This window comes from Pleurodeles waltl, chromosome 7 (genome assembly GCF_031143425.1).
Source record: "Pleurodeles waltl isolate 20211129_DDA chromosome 7, aPleWal1.hap1.20221129, whole genome shotgun sequence".
Classification (NCBI taxonomy): Eukaryota; Metazoa; Chordata; class Amphibia; order Caudata; family Salamandridae; genus Pleurodeles; species Pleurodeles waltl.
In genome coordinates, this window is record NC_090446.1 from 1,415,318,747 (window position 1) to 1,415,336,810 (window position 18,064).

Below are 18,064 nucleotides of genomic sequence, written 5' to 3' on the forward strand. Positions count from 1 at the left end.
ACCAAAAACCAAACTATCACAGGGTTCCTAGCAAGTTCTGCTAGTAAATGTTATTGAACCCTTTCTCCTCGTCTAGGGGCAGTATTGCATTGGGTTCACTGTGGGCCTTAATCCTACCGCCTCCAAGAAGGCCTCAATATCCTCCACCATGCAGTCCAGGTGGGGGCATACAACACATGATAGTAAGTTGCAAATGCCTGGACCTTATCAATATCATTCTGGGCAGGGCCCCGCTAATTGGTACGCACTCCAGATACCTATTGTTCTCCTTCCTCTCTTCATCCCAACCAGTCCAAGAGGTTTCCCATCTTATCCCCCATATCATGCAGTTTCCAATGAAGCCCCAAATAGTGCTGTTGTGCTTCCTGAGTCACCAGATTACGATACTGCTGCTGTGTTGCACCCAGGACAAAGTAGGTAGCCTGATCACCCTTTTCCGTCTAGAACTCCTCCAAATGAAGGATCAGCATCTGTGTTAGAAATGGGGTTTTTTGGTTGGCAGTCAGGTTACCCTCTGTCCAAGCAAGAACCCTCACTCTAGTCAGGGTAAGTCACACACAATCCAAAATTAGCCTGTGCCCACCCTCTGGTAGCTTGGCACGAGCAGTCAGGCTTAACTTAGAAGGCAATGTGTAAAGTACTGGCATGGGCACTGCAGGGGCCCCCAAACAGGGCCCCACCAAGATTTTCAGTGTCTGCCAAGCAGACACTGAAAATCGCGACGGGTGCAACTGCACCCGTCGCACCCCTTCCACTCCGCCGGCTCCATTCGGAGTCGGCATCCTCATGGAAGGGGGTTTCCCGCTGGGCTGGCGGGCGGCCTTCTGGCGTTCGCCCGCCAGCCCAGCGGGAAACTCAGAATTACCGCGGCGGTCTTCTGACCGCGCAGCGGTATTCTGACGGCGGGACTTTGGCGGGCGTCCTCCGCCGCCCGCCAAAGTCAGAATGACCCCCAAAGTGTCTTAAGTCTTTCAAGCACAAAGTACCTGGTTTGGAGTGGAAAATCTCCACAAAGGGCCGCAGAAGAAGAGATACGTGGAAAAAGGGTGTGCGTCGATTTCTCCCCAGCACACACGGACTTGCGTCGTTATTTTTCACGCGGGGAAGTCGTGCGTTGTTTTCCAGTGCACGGACAGTCTCTTTCTGTGGGTCGCGGGGATTACCAGATGTCCCAGGGTCTGTGCGTGGTTTCTCCTGCTTGTTTTCCGGCTGCACGACGTTCCGCGGGGCTGTGCGTCGAAGTTTCGCTCACACTGCAGGCGTCATGTCGATTTCCTCTCTGGAAGTCGGGCGGCGTTGTCCTTGCGAGGCTGTGCATCGAAGTTCCGGTCGCCCCGAAGGCGTCGCGTTGATCAGCGTCGGTGTGCGGCGTTTTTCTCGCCACGGAACAAGCTGTGCGTCGAAATTTTCAGCGCACGAAGAGTCCACACGAAAAAGAGTAGTCTTTTTGGTCCTGAGACTTCAGGAAACAGGAGGCAAGCTCTATCCAAGCCCTTGGAGAACTCTTTTACAGCCAGACAAGAGTTCAGCAAGGCAGCAGGCCAACAGCAAGGCAGCAGTCCTTTGTAAAAAAGCAGACAGGTGAGTCATTTGAGCAGCCAGGCAGTTCTCTTTGGCAGGATGTAGTTTCTGGTTCAGGTTTCTTCTCCAGCAAGTGTCTGATGAGGTAGGGCAGAGGCCCTGTTTTATACTAAGTTGTGCCTTTGAAGTGGGGGTGACTTCAAAGAGTGTCTAAGAAATGCACCAAGCCCCCTTTCAGTTCAATCCTGTCTGCCAGAGTCCCAGTAGGGGGTGTGGCAGTCCTCTGTGTGAGGGAAGGCCCTCCACCCTCCCAGCCCAGGAAGACCCATTCAAAATGCAGATGTATGCAAGTGAAGCTGAGTACCCTGTGTTTGGGGTGTGTCTGAGTGAATGCACAAGGAGCTGTCAACTAAACCTAGCCAGACGTGGATTGAAGGGCACAGAAAGATTTAAGTGCAAAGAAATGCTCACTTTCTAAAAGTGGTGTTAGACTTTTCATCCTTGGCGTGGTCTCCCTTAACTTTTTGCCTCTGTTCCCCAGGTTGTTGATGTGTGCTATGATTCTACTGTTTTTGTTACTCTGGGCACTTTACCACTGCTAACCAGTGCTAAAGTGCAAGTGCTCCTTTACAAAAATGTGTATCTAATTGGTTCTCCATGATTGGCATATTTGTTTTACTGTTAAGTCCCTAGTAAAGTGCACTAGAGGTGCCCATGGCCTGTTAATCAAATGTTACTAGTGGGCCTGCAGCACTGGTTGTGCCACCCACACAAGTAACCCTGTAATCATGTCTCAGACCTGCCACTGCAGTGTCTGTGTGTGTATTTTTACACTGCAAATTCGACTTGGCAAGTGTACCCACTTGCCAGGCCTAAACCTTCCCTTTTCTTACATGTAAGGCACCCCTAAGATAGGCCCTAGGTAGCCCCAAGGGCAGGGTGCAGTGTATGGATAAGGTAGGACACATAGTAATGTGGTTTATATGTCCTGACAGTGAAATACTGCCAATTTCGTTTTTCACTGTTGCAAGGTCTGTCTCGCTCATAGGATAATATGGGGGCTACCTTTAAATATGATTAAAGTGTAGATTCCACTAGAGAGTAGATGGACATGTGGAGTTTGGGGTCCCTGAACTCACAATTTAAAAATACATCTTTTAGTAAAGTTGGTTTTGAGATTGTGTGTTTGAGAATGACACTTTTAGAAAGTGAGCATGTTCTTGCTTAAACCATTCTGCAACTCTGCCTTGTTTGTGGATTCCCTGTCTGGATAAGTTTGACAGTTGGGTTGTTTTTCACCTCACACTAGACAGTGACACAAAGGGAGCTGGGGTGTAACCTGCATTTCCTGATTAGCCATCTCTGCTAGGAGGGTGGGGTGGAGTGGTCACTCTAATCTGAAAGGACTGTGCCTGCCTCTGACAATACAGACTCCAACCCCCTGGTGAGTGTCTGAGGCCTTGCCTGGGCAAGGCAGGATTTTCACAAGTAGGTGTGAGTCCCCTTTGAAGAAAGGTGACTTCAAAGACTAAAATGGGTATACGAAGGGCACCCAAATCTACAGAATGGGGAAACACTTCTGGAACCAAGAGGAACCTCTGCCTGGAGAAGAGCTGATAGCTGAGGAAGAAGTGCTGCCCTGCCTGTGACTGTGCTTTGTGGAGCTTTCCTGCAGTGCTGCTTCTGCCAGAGTAAGAGGGCAAAGACTGGACTTTGTGTGTCTTCCATCTTGTGAAGAAATCTCCAAGGGCTTGATTTAGAACTTGCCTCCTGTTGCTTGAAGTCTCAGGGACAGCAAAGACTTCTCTCTGCCAGCCCCTGGAGTCTCTGGAGAGACTCCTGCTCTGACAAGTGGTGCCCTATCCAGTCCCTGGGCCCTTGAAAGGAAAGCTGGTGGAAATCCAAGGAAATCGACTTCGGACGACTCCGGACCGACGCCGCTGCTGAATCCGGTAACGCTGCCTGCACCCAACGCCGTGACCTTTGCTGGAACGCGACGCTCTTCGCAGGCCCGACGCCGCTGCAGCCCCGCTGAAGTCCGTGGCTCCGTGGAAGTCGCCGCACCCCGTCGTGACCGAGGCCGCTCGAAGTGCGTGGATTCAACGTTTCGCACAGACGCCACGATCCCCGACTTCGCGCATCGGCTTGTTTTCACTCTTCACCAAAAGTACTGTACTTGGGGGTCTACGCAACTCCGTGTCCGGCGCCGCTGGTGTCGGCTTGTTGGGAACGACTCCGTCACGACACCGTGTTAACATCTCATCGAAGCATTTTTTGTTTCTAAGCGCTATTTTTGAGTTTAATCTTTAAAAATTCATAACTTGACTTGTGTATGTCGGATTTTTGTCGTTTTGGTCTTGTTTTGTTTAGATAAATATTTCCTATTTTTCTAAACTGGTGTTGTGTCATTTTGTAGTGTTTTTCATTAAGTTACTCTATGTGTTGGTACAAATACTTTACACCTAGCACTCTGAAGTTAAGCCTACTGCTCTGCCAAGCTACCAAGGGGGTAAGCAGGGGTTAGCTGAGGGTGATTCTCTTTTACCCTGACTAGAGTGAGGGTCCTTGCTTGAACAGGGGGTAACCTGACTGTCAACCAAAGAACCCATTTCTAACATTGGTGATCAGCGGTTGGGATTTGGACTTGTATTTGTACTTGACATACAGTAATTAAGTGTACACTTCTGTTTGAGTTCAGACCACTACGTGACCACATACTACTAGTCTTGTGATTTTTATTTTTTTCTATTTGGACTGTTTTTGCTCTGCATTCAGTTTCTTTTTTCGCTGATCCTGTGATTGACTTTTCTGGAACATCATTTGGGAACTTGTTTCTGCATTTGGAACTTTGCACTCTTTTTACCTTTCATCATGTCTCTACTTGGAGATGCATCAGTTGAAGCTGTTTGTGACCTGAAGCAATTGGATAGTTCTAACAAGGCTCAGCTAAAGCAGTTTTGTAAAAATTTTGGTTGTCCCATTAAGAGCTCTTCCAAGAAGGATGAGCTGAAAAAGGCGCTGAGGGCCTGGGTGACAACCAGAAGCACTGGAGGGCACACTGAGGATGAGGAGGACGAGGAGGATGAGGTGGGAGAGCAATCAGTACATAATGGTATAGTGGGGGGACCTGTTATTCCCAGGGAAAGAGTCTCTAGGGCAAGTAGCAGTGTATCCTCCAAGGGTCTTACACCTGAAGAGTTACAGGACAGACAGGCAGAAAGGGAGTACCAATTGGAGCTGAAAAAGCTCAGTCTAGAGATGGAACAGAGAAGGCTGGCCATTGAGGAAAGGAAGTTAGCAATGGCTTATGAGCTCAGTTTAAAAGAGATAGATCAGAGGAGTCAGCCCAGTAGGGATGGTGGCAGCAATCCTTCAGTGCAGCCTGAGAGAAGGGTACACATCCCAAAAGACCTTGTGAGGGATTATAAGAGGGAGGATGATATCTAATTGTGGTTCAAGGGTTATGAGTCAGCTCTCCACATGAACCTGGTCCCTGAAGCTCATTGGGGGGCAGCCCTGTGGAAGCATTTTGAGGCAGAGGGGAGGGACACACTGACAGCCTTAGGGGATGCTCAGGATCTCACCTACCCTGTCATGAAGGAGGCCTTACTCACCAGGTATGGTCTCACCCCTGAGCAGTACAAGGAGAAAATTAGATCCTACAAGAGAAAGGAATCCCAAACATGGTTGGAATGTATTGATTCTTTTTGCAGGTCACTGGATGGTTGGGTGAAGGGCAGTAAGGTAAACACGTATGAGGGGCTTTACAATTTAATTGCTTGGGAGCACTTGTACAGTTTATGTTTTCTATAGCTGCGCCAGCACCTCATTGACAGCAAGCTGACTGACCCCAGGAAGCTTGCGCAGGAAGCGGACCGCTGGGAGAGCACCAGGGTCCAAAAGAGGTATGGGGGAGACCACGCCAGGGATGGGCAGGGTCCCTCTCAGAAGAAAGGGGGGGGGTAAGGGCAAACAGGGGGAGTTCTCTAAAGGGCCCCGAACTGATTTCCAGGGTAAGGATTCCCAACCCCCCAGTGAAAAGAAGCCATGGTTGTCCAAACGGAGGTCAGTGGCAGGTGGTCCCCCACGTAAGTGCTATGCATGTGACCAGGTGGGTCATGTGAGGGGGGACCCCAAATGCCCCAAAAGTACACCGGCACCCACTGGTGCACCGTCCCAGGTTAGACCAGTGTAGCGATTGAGGAGAAGTTGGTTTCAGGTGGGTGGGAACCAGCAGAAATTACCCTTGTCTCACTAGGGGACAGTGAGATGGTCCAGAGAAACCTAGTGCCTGATAACACTAAGAAGTACAGGCAATGGGTGACCATCAATGGACAGAGGGTGGAGGCTCTGAGAGACACAGGAGCCAGTGTGACTACAGTGAGGAGTCACCTGGTGTCTGAAGAGCAGATTGATCCCCGGGTACTTCACCAAGTAGTTGCGGTAGCAACTCTGAGCGCCTCTGCAGAGTGGCGCAGGTTCCCTTTGAATGGGGGGGGGGGGGGTTCAGGTTCCTGGAAAGTAGCTGTGAGTCCAACCATGCCTGTTGATTGTTTGCTATGCAACGACCTGGAGGATTCCCCTTGGAAGGAGGTGGAACACAGGTCTCACTTGGAGATGTTGGGTCTGCCTGGGTGGGTATGCGTATCCACCCGGTCTATGGCAGGCAATCAGGGTAGACAAGAGCCCCTGGAGCCTGAAACAGTGGCCCAGGGGACCACCAAGAAGAGGAAGGGCAGGGGGCGCAGGAAAATGGCCCCAGAAGTTCCCACGGTCCGGGAGGAGGCAGAGCCTGAGGGTGATGCCCCGGAGCCTACAGGGGAACAGGTGGCTGAACTGGGGGAGGTCCCTGAGCTGTCGCAGTGGCAGCAGGAAGGGGGGCCCACCAGGGAAGCATTCTGTGCAGCACAGAAGTCATGACCTACTTTGGAAGGTTTGCGGCAGCAGGCGGCACACCAGGCGACTGGCAAGGAGCCAGGATCACATTTGATTTATTGGGAGGATGACCTCCTGTATAGCGAGCCTAAGATTCCTGAGCCTGGGTCAGCCCGTGTGCTGGAGGTACCCCAGTGCTTCAGGGCCTTCCTACTGGGGTTAGCTCATGATGTGCCTTTAGCTGGACATTTGGGGCAGGACAAGACCTTTGAGAGGCTTGTCATCCACTTTTACTGGCCTCTAATACGCAGGCACTCTGATGCACATTGCAGGTCTTGTCAGACTTGTCAGACAAGTGGCAAGAGTGGGAGGAAATGTAAGGCTCCCCTCCAACCTTTGCCTGTTGTCAGTACTCCCTTTGAGAGGATAGGCATTGACATTGCGGGGCCTCTGTTTTCCAAGACAGCCATGGGCAACAGGTTTATCCTGGTCTTGGTGGACCATGCCACCCGGTACCCAGAAGCCATTCCTTTGAGATCAATCACTTCCCCTGTGGTGGGTCGTGCTTTAATGGGGGTTTTTACCCGCATGGGGTTCCCCAAGGAAGTGGTATCTGATAGGGGTACCAACTTCATGTCCACGTATATGAAGTCTCTGTGGAAGGAGTGTGGGTTAACCTACAAGTTCACCACCCCTTACCATCCCCAAAGTAATGGTCTGGTTGAGAGATTCAACCGCACCTTAAAAGGCATGATCATGGGCCTGTCAGAGCCCTTGAGGCGGAAGTGGGACGTCCTCTTGCCATGCCTTCTGTTCGTCTACAGGGAGGCGCCTCAAAAGGGACTTGGTTTTAGTCCCTTTGAGCTAATTTATGGAAACCCTGTGAGGGGACCTTTGAGTCTGGTTAAGGAAGCTTTGGAGAAAACTCCTAGTAAACTCCCCCAGGATGTATTCAGGTACATGCTGGCACTAAGAAACCAGACTGCCCGCTTCAGGAGTCTCGCTCAGGAGAACCTGGAAGCAAGCCAGGATGATATGAAACGGTGGTACGACCAGAATGCCACTCTGGTTGAGTTTCAGCCTGGACAAAAAGTGTGGGTCATGGCACCAGTGGAGCCTAGGGCTCTCCAAGATAAGTGGATTGGGCCTTTTTTAGGTGGTGGAAAGAAAGAGCGAGGTCACCTATCTGGTAGACTTGCAATCCCCCAGGAATCCTTTGAGGGTCCTACATGTCAACCGCCTCAAACCACACTTTGAGCGAACTGAGCTGTCCATGCTCCTAGCGACAGATGACGGGGTGGAGGAAGAGAGTGAGCCTCTTCCTGACCTCCTGTCCGCAGGAGAGAAAGATGGGTCTGTGGAGGGAGCGATCCTCTCCCCCTCCCTGACTGAGGAACAGCAGAGGGACTGTCGCCACGTGTTGGGACAGTTCGCCTCGCTGTTTACCCTGATCCCAGTAGTCACACACCTGTGCACACATGATGTGGACACTGGGGACAGTACACCTGTTAAACATAAGGTTTACAGGGTGACTGACAAGGTCGGGGCTTGCATTAAGGAGGAAGTCTCCAAAATGTTACCCTAGGGGTTATTGAGCACTCGAGCAGTCCTGGGCCAGCCCAGTGGCATTGGTCCCAAAGGCTGCTGCTCCTGGTGCCACTCCATAACTTAGGTTCTGTGTGGACTACCGGGGTCTCAATGCGGTCAGCAAGACTGACGCACACCCCATCCCCCGAGCTGATGAGCTCATTGATCGGTTAGGAGCTGCCAAGTACATCAGTACGTTTGATTTAACATCTGGGTACTGGCAGATTGCCTTAACTGAGGGGGCAAAGGAGAGGTCAGCATTCTCTACCCCAAATGGGCACTTCCACTTCAACGTGATGCCCTTTGGGATGAAGAATGCCCTAGAATAGTAATATTAAATCCGACTTCACCAGTCAGCAGGATTTTATATTACCATTCTGCCCATACTAAATATGACCTTCCTGCTCCTTTCAGATCAGCAGCTGCCACTTCAACAGTGTATGAGGGCAGCTCCAATGTTAGCCTATGAAGGGAGCAGGCCTCACAGTAGTGTAAAAACGAATTTAGGAGTTTTACACTACCAGGACATATAACTACACAGGTACATGTCCTGCCTTTTACCCACACAGCACCCTGCTCTAGGGTTTACCTAGGGCACTCATTAGGGATGACTTACATGTAGAAAAAGGGGGGTTCTAGGCTTGGCAAGTACTTTTAGTCGAAGTGACAGTGAAACTGCACACACAGGCCTTGCAATGGCAGGCCTGAGACAAGGTTAAGGGGCTACTGAAGTGGGTGGCACAACCAGTGCTGCAGGCCCACTAGTAACATTTAATCTACAGGCCCTAGGCACATATAGTGCACTCTACTACGGACTTATAAGTAAATTAAATAGCCAATCATGGATAAACCAATCAATAGTACAATTTACACAGAGAGCATATGCACTTTAGCACTGGTTAGCAGTGGTAAAGTGCCCAGAGGTCAAAAGCCAACAACAACAGGTCAGAAGAAATAGGAGGAAGGAGGCAAAAAGTTTGGGGATGACCCCATTAAAAAGCCAGGTCCAACATGACCCCCTACCAGCCTAAAGCCAGGGGAGAACAATCACTATACTGATGTACTTCCCTGTTTGAGGCGACAGAACAAGGACCCAGGCCCACAACAGCAAGGGCATGCTCCAGTTCTTCACCTTCCTGACTCCAATTGGATCCCTCTGTCCATACTCTCAGGGCCCACTAAGCCAACCCATGGGGAACCTTTCTCCTTACCTGCGGATCCCAGCTGTGCAGCACCTAACCTTACTTTGCTCACAGATGTATCCCAGGAGCAGGATAGTACCACCAGGACCAACACAGTGGTGTTGCCCACTCTACCCCCGGGGTGTGACACTTGTCCCCTCCCCAAGGATAACTCTGTCCACCCGGACAGCAAGCCACAGTGGTTACTGACAGCTGCCAGGGATGAGAGCCAGGCCCCTCAAAGCTCTCCCACCACTGTGGCTGTGGAGAGTGGGGGGCAGTAGCCCCAGGTGCTGGGCACCCTTTAACCACTCTCCCTTCCACCAGGTCAGGGATGACAGCCTGAACCTGGTCTTCCCCCCTGGGGCTCTGTACCCTCCCTCCGCTAAATATGACCTTCCTGCTCCTTTCAGATCAGCAGCTGCCACTTCAACAGTGTATGAGGGCAGCCCCAATGTTAGCCTATGAAGGGAGAAGGCCTCACAGTAGTGTAAAAACGAATTTAGGAGTTTTACACTACCAGGACATATAGCTACATAGGTACATGTCCTGCCTTTTACCCACACAGCACCCGGCTCTAGGGTTTACCTAGGGCACTCATTAGGGGTGACTTATATATAGAAAAAGGGAAGTTCTAGGCTTGGCAAGTACTTTTAAATGCCAAGTCGAAGTAACAGTGAAACTGCACACACAGGCCTTGCAATGGCAGACCTGAGACAAGGTTAAGGGGCTACTGAAGTGGGTGGCACAACCAGTGCTGCGGGCCCACTAGTAGCATTTAATCTACAGGCCCTAGGGACATATAGTGCACTCTACTAGGGACTTATAAGTAAATTAAATAGCCAATCATGGATAAACCAATCAATAGTACAATTTACACACAGAGCATATGCACTTTAGCACTGGTTAGCAGTGGTAAAGTGCCCAGAGGTCAAAAGCCAACAACAACAGGTCAGAAAAAGTAGGAGGAAGGAGGCAAAAAGTTTGGGGATGACCCCGTCAAAAAGCCAGGTCCAACAATCTGCAATTGTGTTCTGGGCCCTATCCCTGAGCACTGTCTTCAATGCTTCTCACGGGGTAACCAGAGAGGCCATTGACCCCTGTTTTTTTCTCAAAATATGTGTGTGTCTACCCTCAGCGCCGGCAAAGCCCAGACATCAAGCTAGCTCTGCGACCAGCCACCTGGCTAGGCCCCCAGACAGACCAGCTGGGGTGAGTGGTCCGATTCCTATGGCCTGGATCCCTAGCCTCTCTCATCCATTCCCTTTCTGGCAGTGCAAAGAATATGTATTCCAGGTGCATCAGTGTCCCTTGGACTATGGAAAGTAAGGAATATTGCCTAGCAGCAGGGTGAAGGTACCTCCATACATCCACCAGCCCCAATGGGCGTTCAAAGCATGCCAATGCAGATGTCACCCCAGGTTCCAGCAGCTGGGAAGGATGCTTATCCAGGTATTAATCCATAACTGCATTGAAATCACCCCTATTATATGCAAATCACAGGCAGTGCCCTAAAGGATGGGGCTCAGAGCCTACAATACCTGCAAGTGGAGCCGCAGAGGGGCATATACATTAACAATAAGGAGGGTTTTCCTGTCCTACTCTCCTCACGCCACCACAAAACAACCTCCTGAGTCCACCCTTTGACGCTAATCCTCGAAGGGTGTAGCTATTTTTGCCAGGACCACCACTCCATGCAAACCCCTTGGGAACCCCATAAGTGCTAACACAGTATATTAACTCCTCTGAAGTCAGCAGCATGTGTTCCCCAATAAGTGAGTTTCCTGGAAGAACACAAAGTCCAGGAAGTGTCTATGGATGTATTGCATGACCACCCCCATTTGATTTTATAACCCACTGACATACCACAAGAGGACTGCCAAGGCATCACTATGAGACTGGGTAATTCAACCGACTTGTATCATTCTCCCACTCTACAGGCAACAGGCATCCCACTCGCGGTCTCCCCCATGGTACTCACCAAGGTGTCATTGTGCAGTCATTTGTCTTACCAAATCTAGCCGTGTAAACCTGAGCAAAACCCCCCTCCTCACCCTACACTTCCCTTGCATGGGTTCTGAACTACCCACTTTGCCAATGTGGGAAAGTTTTGTCGCTCACCGCACCCCCAATGCACACAACACATACCCTCCCCTTCAAACCCTAAAAAAAACAGCAATAAGCAAAGGAGGAAAAAAGGAAAAATTAGTAGTCAGTGCCAGAGAACCCCCTACAGTCCAGGATTACGCATCAGCCCCTAATCAGAACAGTAAACGGCAACAATAGATTGCCTAGGTTTCCCCCCAAAATGAAACTCCCTTATAGAACAGCATATAAAAGCATTGTCATGGTGTGGACATCGTATCCAGGAACCTGGGGCTGCCCCATCCCCTCCAACGGCTCCCTGTTCCACCTGGGTTTCAAAAAAGGAACAAGGCCAGTGAGCAGCAGGTTGGGTCCTGCAAGACCTCATGTGTTGTCTCCTTTGTGGCCGCAGGCCCTGCTGAAGGCCCCCCACTGCATCTTGGTCTCCGAGGTCCCAGGTTTCCCTTGTCATGGAAGGTCTACCCTCTCTGAGGCCTACTCCCATGCCTGTTCGAGTGTTTCAAAAAAATGAGCTGTAGAGTTAAAGAACACATTCAGCTTAGCTGGAACAAAATATAGGGGACATTGAGGGCTCTGAGCTTCTGCTTAACGACATCAACAAATCACTGCCTCTGTTGCATACCCTAGTGTAGTCTGGATAAACCATGATAGGGGCATTTTCAAAATGCAATCAGAGTTCTTTCAGGCTGCACAGAAGATAGTGTCTCGATCCCTGTAGTTAAACAGGTGAGCACTCATCAGGCAGGCTGGGACCCCAGGCGTGTGTTCGTTATGTTTTGAGTCAAGATCATCAATCCTTTGAGTGAAGTCATATAACTACGTAAGTACACACACATTAAGAAGTAGTTGTAGCAATGGCAGAAAAGAACATTTAATCACAGTAATCTGGTAAATTAGAGGCTGCTGTTTGAGTTTGAAAAGGGTGGAACCGACATTGAAAAACCTTTTTGGTTGTACTTGAGCACTACCTCTCTGGCCTCTTGAATGCAGAGAACACTGCCAACTTCATAAATGATAGCGGATTCAGGACCACATCAGTCATGAAAACTCGATTGTCGAAGAAGTAAAATTGGAAGATGTCTCACTTTTTGCTAAAGAGGGTACCGATAAGATCTTTTTCAAATATGAGAGTATTTTGCCAAACCCAAGGCATTCGGGAAAACTGTGTTGCTCAATTTTGAATTTTTACCACTGAAACTAGAATCAGTCTGAATTTACATAATTGACTATAGCAAGGACTCCATCTTATGTTATGGGTGAATTTTCTTTCTCTCTCACTCTCTCTTTGTTTCATCACTCACCTTTACTTTATCCCTTTTTTCTCATAATTGCCGCTTATCTTGCAAATGTTCTACTCCTTTCACTTTTAAATTCTTAGCTCCTCTTCTTAATTGGGCTAGGTTTTGTTCCTCTTGCATATCTTGTTTAATCCATTTTTCTTCCTTCACATGTATTTCTTTCTCTTTCTATATAGCAGGTATTTCCTGTTGTTAATATTTCCCTTCAATTGATGATGCTTTATTGGTACTCATGTATGTTGCTATCCTTCTTAGTCTCCCTGGAGTTACTGTAACTTAATAATGGAGTTCCTCTTTTTGTAGGCTGGGTTCAATGCTGGAGACATGGAACACTACTTCAACATCCCAGGCTCTAGGACTCCAGACATTGTTAACATTGCATCCACGTCCAACGTCCGCACTCCAGGCCGCTGGGTGTTCCGGGTGGATAGTTTCAAAGTGCCTGGTGGCTGTGTGGCTGGTGGTAAGCAACCAACGAGACTGCTACATGTGAAAGCGTGTTTCATAGTATTGAACATTTGTTTCTGAAGTTACCTCCGTCAGAAACACATATAACGAACCTTACTAAGGCAGCTTTGTGTCCCACTTTGGCATTAGTCCTTCAGTCCAGTAAGTGGTTAAAAGGAGCATTTGTTTTAGTTCGTAACATTTAAGTATATGTAGACTGAATGGTGTCATCACTTAGTGCGGGTTATTTTTTGTTTTAAGTGATGCTGGTCCCTTTTATAATTTGGTCTTGTAAGGGGAGGTATCTTCAGTGTTCCAACACATTTTAGCTCCAAACTATGCATGCCTATGAGCAATAGCTCTCCTTATAGCCATAATGTAAAGAACAAGTCTAAGTTTTACTTCACCTATCCTGTATCGCCGCAACTTTTACTGCTGGTCCTCTTACCTTACACTCTATTTCCCACCTAATACCCCCAGACCCTTTTCTCCTTTCCCTCCAAAGGAATCCACTCACACACACATCATCTGCAGCGATTTACAGCATAGACACTAACCCATTCATTGCTGAATATTTTCATTCGGACTTCAAGCTTGCCATACAACTGTTTCCTCCAAGAGAAGTGTTTGCGGTATCAATCCATCTAATGGTCTTTTTCTTCTCTCCTTCTCCTCCCCCACCCCCAACAGTGAACTTTGCGAAATTCGGTGACATCTTCTGGAAAGATGACTCTTGTGAAGAGAAGTGCATCTGTCAGCCTAATGGAGACTCAAGCTGTACCAAGAACGAATGCTCCATCTCTGAAGTCTGCAAGCCATCCAAATGGTTCTTCCTTTGCCAGGCCCCAGATTCCTGCATCTAGACATTAGATCGAGCCCCACTGCTGAAATAATGCCTGTCGCCTGTAATACATCGTGCTTCCCATATTTTATGGCATTATCTCAGTGCAACCATAGTTTGCTTCATTCGCATATCCCCCCATCCACAACAACCTACGTTACTAGGTCTTTAGCTCTGAGTCCTTCAGTTCCATTTAGGTTGTTTTCCAAACCCTTTGCTTCCTTTCATGCAATTTGTACAGAATGTCAAGCCAAAGACAAGGAAACCGCATTAGTTTGTTTTGATAGGCTTATCATAATCCGCCCAAGAGATGTGTTTCTGCTGTTATGTCAAGAATCATCACAAGATAAACAAGTTCCCCTCCAGTGGGAAAAAGAAAACCTTTCCTTATGCACATTGTCTGGAAGCAATGCAAAGCTCTGCACGGTTCAATACTGAACATCTGTAATTGACACTTCTCTGTCATGCTGTATAGGCCAGGGAAAATACCAGTCTTCTACTTCATGCCAAATGCATTTAAACAATATGCTCAAATTCATACACTATTCTAATAAATTGCTACTAAGTAACATATTATCGGTGAAGTGTATCATTGCAAAATGAGTTGGAAGAAAATAAAATGTACTGATTCTCCGCAACCTAATCCAGTACTAGGTGCTCGCATGCATCAGTCATGTCAAGTCTGCATGTGTGAGTCTGGTTGTCGAAGGAAGTTGCATGGATTTCCATCCTGCGCTTGTTGGTAAAGTATAGATGACAAACTGATTGGTAATTAAGGCCATAGTTAATAGCCCTTTCAGACTGTAAACCCTAAGCGAAACCATATGGATGACTGTTTACTTCATTCTTTGTAAAACCTCTTACCATTCTGTGTGTTTACTGTGTTTTAGTACACTGTGTGAGTAAATCATATGTTCTATAGATAGTAATCATGTAGATATTTCCATTGCTATCACATAAGCATGGAAGGATGGGATGTAACCATTTGACTATCAGGAGAGCACACCATCAAAATGTAAAATAATAAATATCGCAAGAGACTCGCCAAGTGTCTGTCTACATTCTTCGTGGGATGCGGTTCTCAGCTCTTTTAAAATAGAAACAATTGGAAAGAGCATTTGGGTTTTCGAGTTCTATGATTCATTTTTGGTCTGTTTGCCCCTAGATTACCACATAAAGAAAAGGGAAACATACAACTATGTGGAGTCAACAACGGTTTATTAGAAAGCCCTCGTGGGAAATTGAAGGTGTTTCCCCTCCACAATAGTAATATTTACTGTATATTCCTTTCACCTGAGGAACATTACACTTATCTGAAGAGAAGGAAACATACGGCAAAAGGAGGGAACCTATGATGTAGAATGCCACTGTGACGTGGTATAGGACCGAAATTCAACATTTAAGACCCATTTTGAAATATAGTGGGGGTAGACTGTACACAACACTAAGAACAATGGTTACACCTCGTCGCATCTATAAATTGTTTTGACGTTGAATAGTAGTAAAATAGATTTAGGTAAAAACATCCAATTAAAACAACATAGAACGTTCATTTGCAATGTCGAAGAACAGCAGTTAATGTGATAAATTTACCAAAATTATTCAGATAATCCCTGGTTTGCTCCAATCCCAGTCACGACATTCATACTTGCGATTAGGTTGTGCTCTCAGTTAGAATTATTTGTATTACGTTTGGATGCACTCAATTTGCGAAGTATTGGGTCCATGTCTAAGAAACAGTAAACTTCAATTTGTGCTGGGCTCCCAGTGAGATTGCCAAATTAATTTAGAACATTATTTTCACTTCCAGGTTTTGTAGGTTTGTATTGCTTGCTTTTGTTGCATCAAACTGTGAGAAAGTGTCGTTTTTTACAAGAGCACAGTGCTCTTCAGAAAACTGGCTGCATACATTTGGGAACTATCCATTTTGAAAAAGGCAAATTGTTATGGTGTGTGTGCGGTACCCTGATTAATTATGTGTAAGGAGTCATTTCAAAGGACGTCCTCTGTTGTTTTATTGGCTTCCTTATGCAGTTATTTAAAGAAGTGCATTTTTTTAACCTATATTGTTCTGAAGTAGGAGACGGCCGGATTTGTCTGCGCGAGGATGCGTGTGGCTGAGTGTATTTTTCCAGCTGGACTCCCTGCTCATTAATACGGCTATTACCAGTATTTGCCATCCAGAATAACATGTGGATCTCACAATATAAAGTTCAAATTCCCTTGGTGTGCTCTTATTCCAAGGCCTAATCTTCGAATTACCCACGAAGGGGGGGGGGGGCAATGGCAATGTGTCCGGGGGGGGGGGGGGATTGGTGGGGTCATCAAGGGACAGAAAAGGTTCTTGGCTGGCAGGAAGAGCGTTCCACGGCCCCATGCCATCGGAGGAGGCTGAGTGGGGGCCATATGCCAAAGCCAGGCTAAGCTTCAGCCAATGAAATATTTTCTACAAGTTTAAATCGTGTTCAGTGTTACCCCATAAAATAAACCCAGTTGCAAGAGTGCTGGGCTGGGTATACTCTGGTGGAGCATTACATGAGCCTAAAATAACCCTCTATCCCTAAATAAGATGGTCCATCTGCCTGTGGAGGCCTATGCTGTCCTTTCAGTGTCAAGTACATAGTTACTTCAGTGGTCGTACTTCCACAGAAATGACAACAAGCACATTAAAGCTTGCCCACACAGTCTTTTGAGACCCACCTGAGATCTCCAGTGTGTGCACCATGTAGTACATTGCACTTCATGGTGCAGAAGGACATTCTTGATCACTAGTCTCAGTTTAAAAAGCTCATGAATAGCCCTCCATTTTGATATACTACATTAATAACACAATTGACTCCTAAAATGAACCAATGTAATAATTGTTTTTAAAGAGCCAATATATTCAAAATAATAATACTCTAAAAAGGTCACAATTCTTAGCAAAAGTTATATATGTTTTAATTACTTGAAAACAGACACGCATAAGTCAACATCATTAAACACAGATAATCACTTCAGGTTGATTGGATTTTACATATAGCTAAAAGACTACATTCTCATTCACACACCTACCAATTCCAGGGGTTAGGGAATCAACAGTCATGACCACCACATCCATCATCAGCTGAAACCCAAAACACCAGCAACCAATCACACACAACGTGGTGACATAAGACGGTAAGACCACAGTCAAAACAATCTCCTGACAGGTCTCCAATGAGCCCATAATGCTGTGGGCAGATCCACGTATGAGCTGCTAAGAAGAGATCATTACTCTTCTACATGAATATCATTACACTGGATGTAAGTCCCTGACCGTAAAATCTTTAAGCTTTTATATTTATTTAGCAAATGTCTCTACTGGGTGGCCTTACAATACCTAAGTTAAAAAATCAAACTTGAAAAGAAGCAGTTACCAGTTTCTGCACAAGTCCCTAAATAGAATCTAGTCAATAAAGGAGCTCATTCGTTCAACATCCAAAGTCCAAATTTTATGGAATAAATTACTTTTAAACTCTTTTTACGTTTTCACAATACAACCTCGTTCTCAGAAAAAAATCCCTGTAGTCACAAAAGTCCTGCATCAAAATCCGAGTGAAGCACTTGCCCTTCCTGAAGAAATTACTGAATCCATGTTATTAGGTCCTGGCTGCAGCAACTTTCTATCACAAGTGAATATCAAGGGTACCATGAAACTCAAGGGAAATTGCATTAAATAATTCAATATGGGCACCGTCTTCTCCAAACAACATGAGAGATCAGGGCCTGCTTTGAAATGTTGATTGTCATCATGGTGCCATTGTGTAGTGGTTGTTCGCACACAGCTCCAATGCTGTGTGAAGACTGCCAGCCTTTTCTTCCCTGAGATGGACTCAGCGTGTGTAGTTTAGGAGTATTGCTCCCCCATGCCAGCAGAGGCATTAGTAGTAATGAGGTACTGGGTTTTTCAGAACCGGTACTGATCCGGTAACCCAGCGGTGCCAGGGTACACCCAAAGACCTCGGGTACGTTCCTGATTCAGACTACAGAAACTCAGAGTCTTCTAGGTGAAGTCAAAGATCGAATTTATTGGCTGCAACCAATTGACAAGTGTCCTAGTAGTACAACAGCACGATTTGTATGTTCTCAGGAGACTGTGTTTCAATGCAAAGTCAGGTTTCATTATATACAGTTTTTTAAGCTTCAGGCAAACATTCTTGACATTTTGGTTGGTCATTCACATGTTT

General features: G+C 47.1%; 1 protein-coding gene across 2 annotated transcripts in view; it reads left to right on the top strand.

The window, feature by feature from the left end:
- LOC138246421 (alpha-tectorin-like) overlaps positions 1-14,427 on the top strand; it is a 119,352-nt gene extending 104,925 nt beyond the window's left edge. For both annotated transcript variants that reach the window (XM_069201029.1, XM_069201030.1), the window contains 2 exons: positions 12,872-13,031; positions 13,706-14,427. In XM_069201029.1, coding sequence (XP_069057130.1) covers positions 12,872-13,031; positions 13,706-13,878 — 333 coding nt within the window. In that variant the 3' untranslated portion in view covers positions 13,879-14,427. The remainder of the gene's footprint in view (positions 1-12,871; positions 13,032-13,705) is intronic.
- The last annotated feature ends 3,637 nt before the right edge of the window (positions 14,428-18,064 follow it).